Below are 4265 nucleotides of genomic sequence, written 5' to 3'. Positions count from 1 at the left end.
TCTGTGAACTAATAAAGTATGTTTTGTAATTATGCAGTGCATGAGTTGAAAACTTATCTTCTGTAAACGAAGAAATCTTTAATTTGTTACAACAACAACAACAGCTAAAATTACAAGGAGTCCTGATTTATGACAAGAAGTTACCTTATATATACAAATATTGATGAAAACTGGATGACAAAATGTTTTTTTTTTTTAATTTAAATTATATTTGTGCATAAGCTTTAAGCCCATTTTTTTGGTTGACTGTTATACCCGAGCGCAATTGTGCACAAGGGTATTATAAGTTTGTTCACGGTTGTTTTTAACAGGCAAAACGAATCGAGATAGATATAGACAAATGTATATATGTATAAATGATCAGAATGAAAAAATAAATCGATTAAGCGGAGACTGTCTGCCCATTCGACAGTCCGTCTGTGCACACGATAACTCAACTGGTGCGACAGAACGTGTCAGCTGACTCGGGATTACGTACCGGTAGGTTTACGTTCTTGACTAATTTGAGCTTTATAGACTTTTTTACTTGTTTTCTTTTCTTTATCTGTTTACCTTTGCTTTGTCACTTTTTGGCTGCGTTTCTTTATACATTCCGGATAATCTCATTTCACAGCCAGAATAAACAGAATGTGTTTGAAATATACGTTAACATATCATAAGGAACGTTCTAAGGAATAAGTAAACAAAAAAGTTTATTCCAAACGTTCAGAATGAATAAAGAAATTCAGCCTTTGTTTATTTAACCTGGAATAACTATTTGCTGTGTTTCTTTGGGCAATGATCGCGGTCCGGATAAAAAATTTGTACGCAAATGCAACAACAACGATATGATCCTGATAGAGATCTGGTTCAATTTATCATCCGCTGTGTTGCTGCACAGTTTGGTAGCACTTACAAATGCATTTATACACAAACAGATTTTCTGCCAATTTTTTCTTTTAACTTGATTCAAATAAATCGCATTTATGGTAAATATTTATTAATGTGAATATAATTTCGCTTAAATTTACTTTTCCGCATTTAGTGAATTCATTTTTATAATTTCGTCTTCCTCATGCTAATAGTATAAAATCAGTGCTGCCAACAAGAATGATCCAGACCGTTTACGTGAGAAATGATTGTGACCCTGAGCTGGATAATGGAAGGAAACACAGCTATTGTCAAATCCGCCCTCAACAAATTCTTCATTTCTCTAGTGAAGTGCTTAGTCGAAATTTTTAAGTATTGACCGAAACTCGGTACCGAAATAAAAAGTAACCAATACTTTCAATACTTGGTACCAAAATGTTTAGGTTTCTAATAAAATCCCACAGAGGCCAGGGGAGCCTCGCTTATCAAAATCCTATTGTAGCTTTTTGGTCCGTCAGAGCATTTTTCATCTACTAAATGAAAACTGATAAAATGATATTTTGTTATTGCCATAAGTTCAAGATTTTTAGACGGTATTATATTAAATATAAATAACATACTATTTTCATAAACTTCAAATTTATATTATGGCGCACATTTAATGTAAAGAATCGGAAAAGGAAGTGTCGTACCAACATTTTTTGAAGTATTGGCTAACGATTATAGGGTACCGAAAATTCAGCACATCACTACATTTGTGGAATTCTTACAACGTCGCATGATTTTAATTCTTTCTTTACATTTCCATTCTCTTTAATTTTACTAAATAAATGTTGGAGTTATGATAAAATATAGCGCATTATTTTGTTATTTGTTACTATTAACGATCGAAATTCACGCAAGGGGTCGGATTGTGAAACGCAAGACCACTACTAAAGCTCCAAAATATACAATAGAATCATGGCCGGGCAAGTGGTTTCCCCACCCACCACTTCCCAAGGATTCGTGGAAGGGCAAATGGTTTCCATACCCACCTTATACAAATGGACAAACCTTAAGGGATCAACATGCAAAAAATACACTCAGTGCGTCGGAGATTTGTGACGATGGCAAGGTACGTTAAATTGTTGTATTAATATAACATTATTAATAGGCTTTAGCAATATAATTACAGCAAAATATTGGTGTAGACCATGATCCAAGTGATGTGCGACAAACTTTTGAACATCTCTGTTTAGCTAACCGCTCTTCATATTCACCAAATATGGACCGGGAAGCCTTCCGGATCGAATACTTTATACCTCCTGCATACGTAGTGCCATCAAAGTGCCTTAATGAAACAATAAACTACGATACGGCGCTGCCCACTTACGGTGCATTCCGCCCCATCCCGCCAAAATATGGTTCTTATACATATCTACCAGCGCAACGATGGATTTCGTCATTGTCTCGAGGAGCGATTGTAATGCTTTATCATCCATGCGCATACAGTGGCCAAGTCAAACTGTTACAAGATACTCTTCGTGCTTGTTTATATCGCCACATAATAACACCCACGCAGGCCTTAAGCCCCGAACGTCCACTCGCTTTACTGGCTTGGGGAAAGAGCTTGGAAATGTCTGTAGTAGATGACAATTTAGTTGTGGATTTTATCAGACAGAATGCAGGAAAAGGTCCAAATGTTCCATCGAAGCAGCAAAATATATCCAAGACGTATCAAGCGGGCTTGTTACAGGAAGCCCACTTAGTCACCGATGAAAATGATGAAGAAGTTTGTGGATACAGAGAAGATATGTAAAGCTTTAATTAACTAAGGTGCAATATTAATACTGTGAATTACTTAAATTAAGATCAGAATATGCTTTCCGAATATTTACATGCCTTATTGGGTTTAAAATTTTATAAAAGTTTATTGTTGAAAAGTTTCCGCGTGTAATTAGATAATGTTAAAGAAAATTTAGGAATATGAATAAAATTCGATTAAAAAGACTATCAAAAATTATTGAATATATTTGGCAACCCCGAAAAAATAGGAAACACGAGAAAAACATATGGCCATCAGCTGTGATTAGACTGAGTTCAGACGGAGAAACTTTTGTTGCTCCTTTCGGCAATTTTTCTCTTCTCGTTCACACAGAGCAATTATTTTGTACACAATTGTTATAGTCTGCTGTGAACGGCCAACTAGAATTACTCAGACGAACGATAGCACAAAGCGTGTTGCCCGAGCACGAGCAAATTGATGCCCTTCCGCCTTTCTCGTCACTCCCTCTCCCACAAGTAACGAGTTGCCGCGACATAAGTTTCTCCGTCTGAACCGACACTTAGAGGGGAATATTAAAAAAAAAAACCCGGATACTGGTTTCATGAACATTTCTATTCCCATTTTTCAAAGAAAGGTTTCAAAGCTAAAGATTTTTAGTATTCCTTGTCCTCAATACGCCAAATAAACTTTCATAAGGAAAACAATGTAAAATGAACATGAATTTTACCGAAATTTTGTTTCCAAATACCGAGTACTAGATACATCCAAAAACTACATCATTAGAAGTGTTGACGAAAATTATTTCGTCAATTCTCGTTTACAAAAAGCGGTGGTTGAATATTTTCTGAAATTTTGTTTTGCAAAATGTCTTTGACATTTTCGGATATCTGCAACGATCTCAAAACATTTTTGGAAAGCATTTGTCGCACCTGTAGTCGAATTGATAATGGAGATGGGCAATTACAGTTTAAGCGCATATTTGATATTACAGTAGAGCCGCTGGTTACATTTTCTGAAGATGGCGAGGGATTCCAAGCAAGCGAGGAATTCAAAGATGTGTATAATGAATTATTGTTTTGGAAACTTAATGTGAGTCAATTCATTTTTAATAAATCCGTAAATAACATTAATATTTATAGATTAAACCAAATGATGGATTGCCACAGCAAATTTGTCATGATTGCTTTGAGCGTTTAAATGGTGTAAAACATTTCCGTAATCTCTGCCTGGATACGCAAACTTTATTACAGTCTTATATAAATCATGTGGACACATTATTGGAGTCCGGTAGTTTGGGACGCTTATCTCCCCGAGGAGAATCTCTAAAAAGTGAATCGCGCAGTTCACCAGCGCCTTTACTGTTTAATCCAGATGACTTGGTAGAAGAATCCCCAGAAACTCCCGAACGCCTAACATCCCCACAAAATTCACCCAAAAGTCAATCCTTATATCAAAGCCCTCGTTACAACAAGGATATTGTGTATGCGGAAAGTTCAATGGGTACACCTCCACCACTATTTGACGAAATGAACACTGAGCCAATAGATATGGAGACACTGGAGTATTTAAAAGCAGAATCCGATCCGGAAACAAAACAACACCCGGTTCAATCTCTTGATCCAACCCCAGATATTTTACATCCTTTGAACTT

The 4265-nt window shown here is 36.0% G+C and overlaps 1 protein-coding gene across 1 annotated transcript; it reads left to right on the top strand.

Annotated features, from left to right (window-relative positions):
• Positions 1-1591: 1591 nt before the first annotated feature.
• On the top strand, positions 1592-2838 carry LOC118747894. The gene is made up of 2 exons (XM_036482098.1): positions 1592-1963; positions 2024-2838. Exons 1-2 carry the CDS (start codon positions 1691-1693, stop codon positions 2645-2647), a joined length of 897 nt encoding a protein of 298 aa, XP_036337991.1. The 5' UTR covers positions 1592-1690; the 3' UTR covers positions 2648-2838.
• The last annotated feature ends 1427 nt before the right edge of the window (positions 2839-4265 follow it).

The sequence above is a fragment of the Rhagoletis pomonella genome, unplaced genomic scaffold (assembly GCF_013731165.1).
Source record: "Rhagoletis pomonella isolate Grant_MI unplaced genomic scaffold, Rhpom_1.0 Rhpom_scaffold_00012, whole genome shotgun sequence".
NCBI lineage: Eukaryota > Metazoa > Arthropoda > Insecta > Diptera > Tephritidae > Rhagoletis > Rhagoletis pomonella.
Note: the sequence above shows the minus strand (reverse complement) of the source record. Positions and strands in the feature narration are given on the sequence as shown.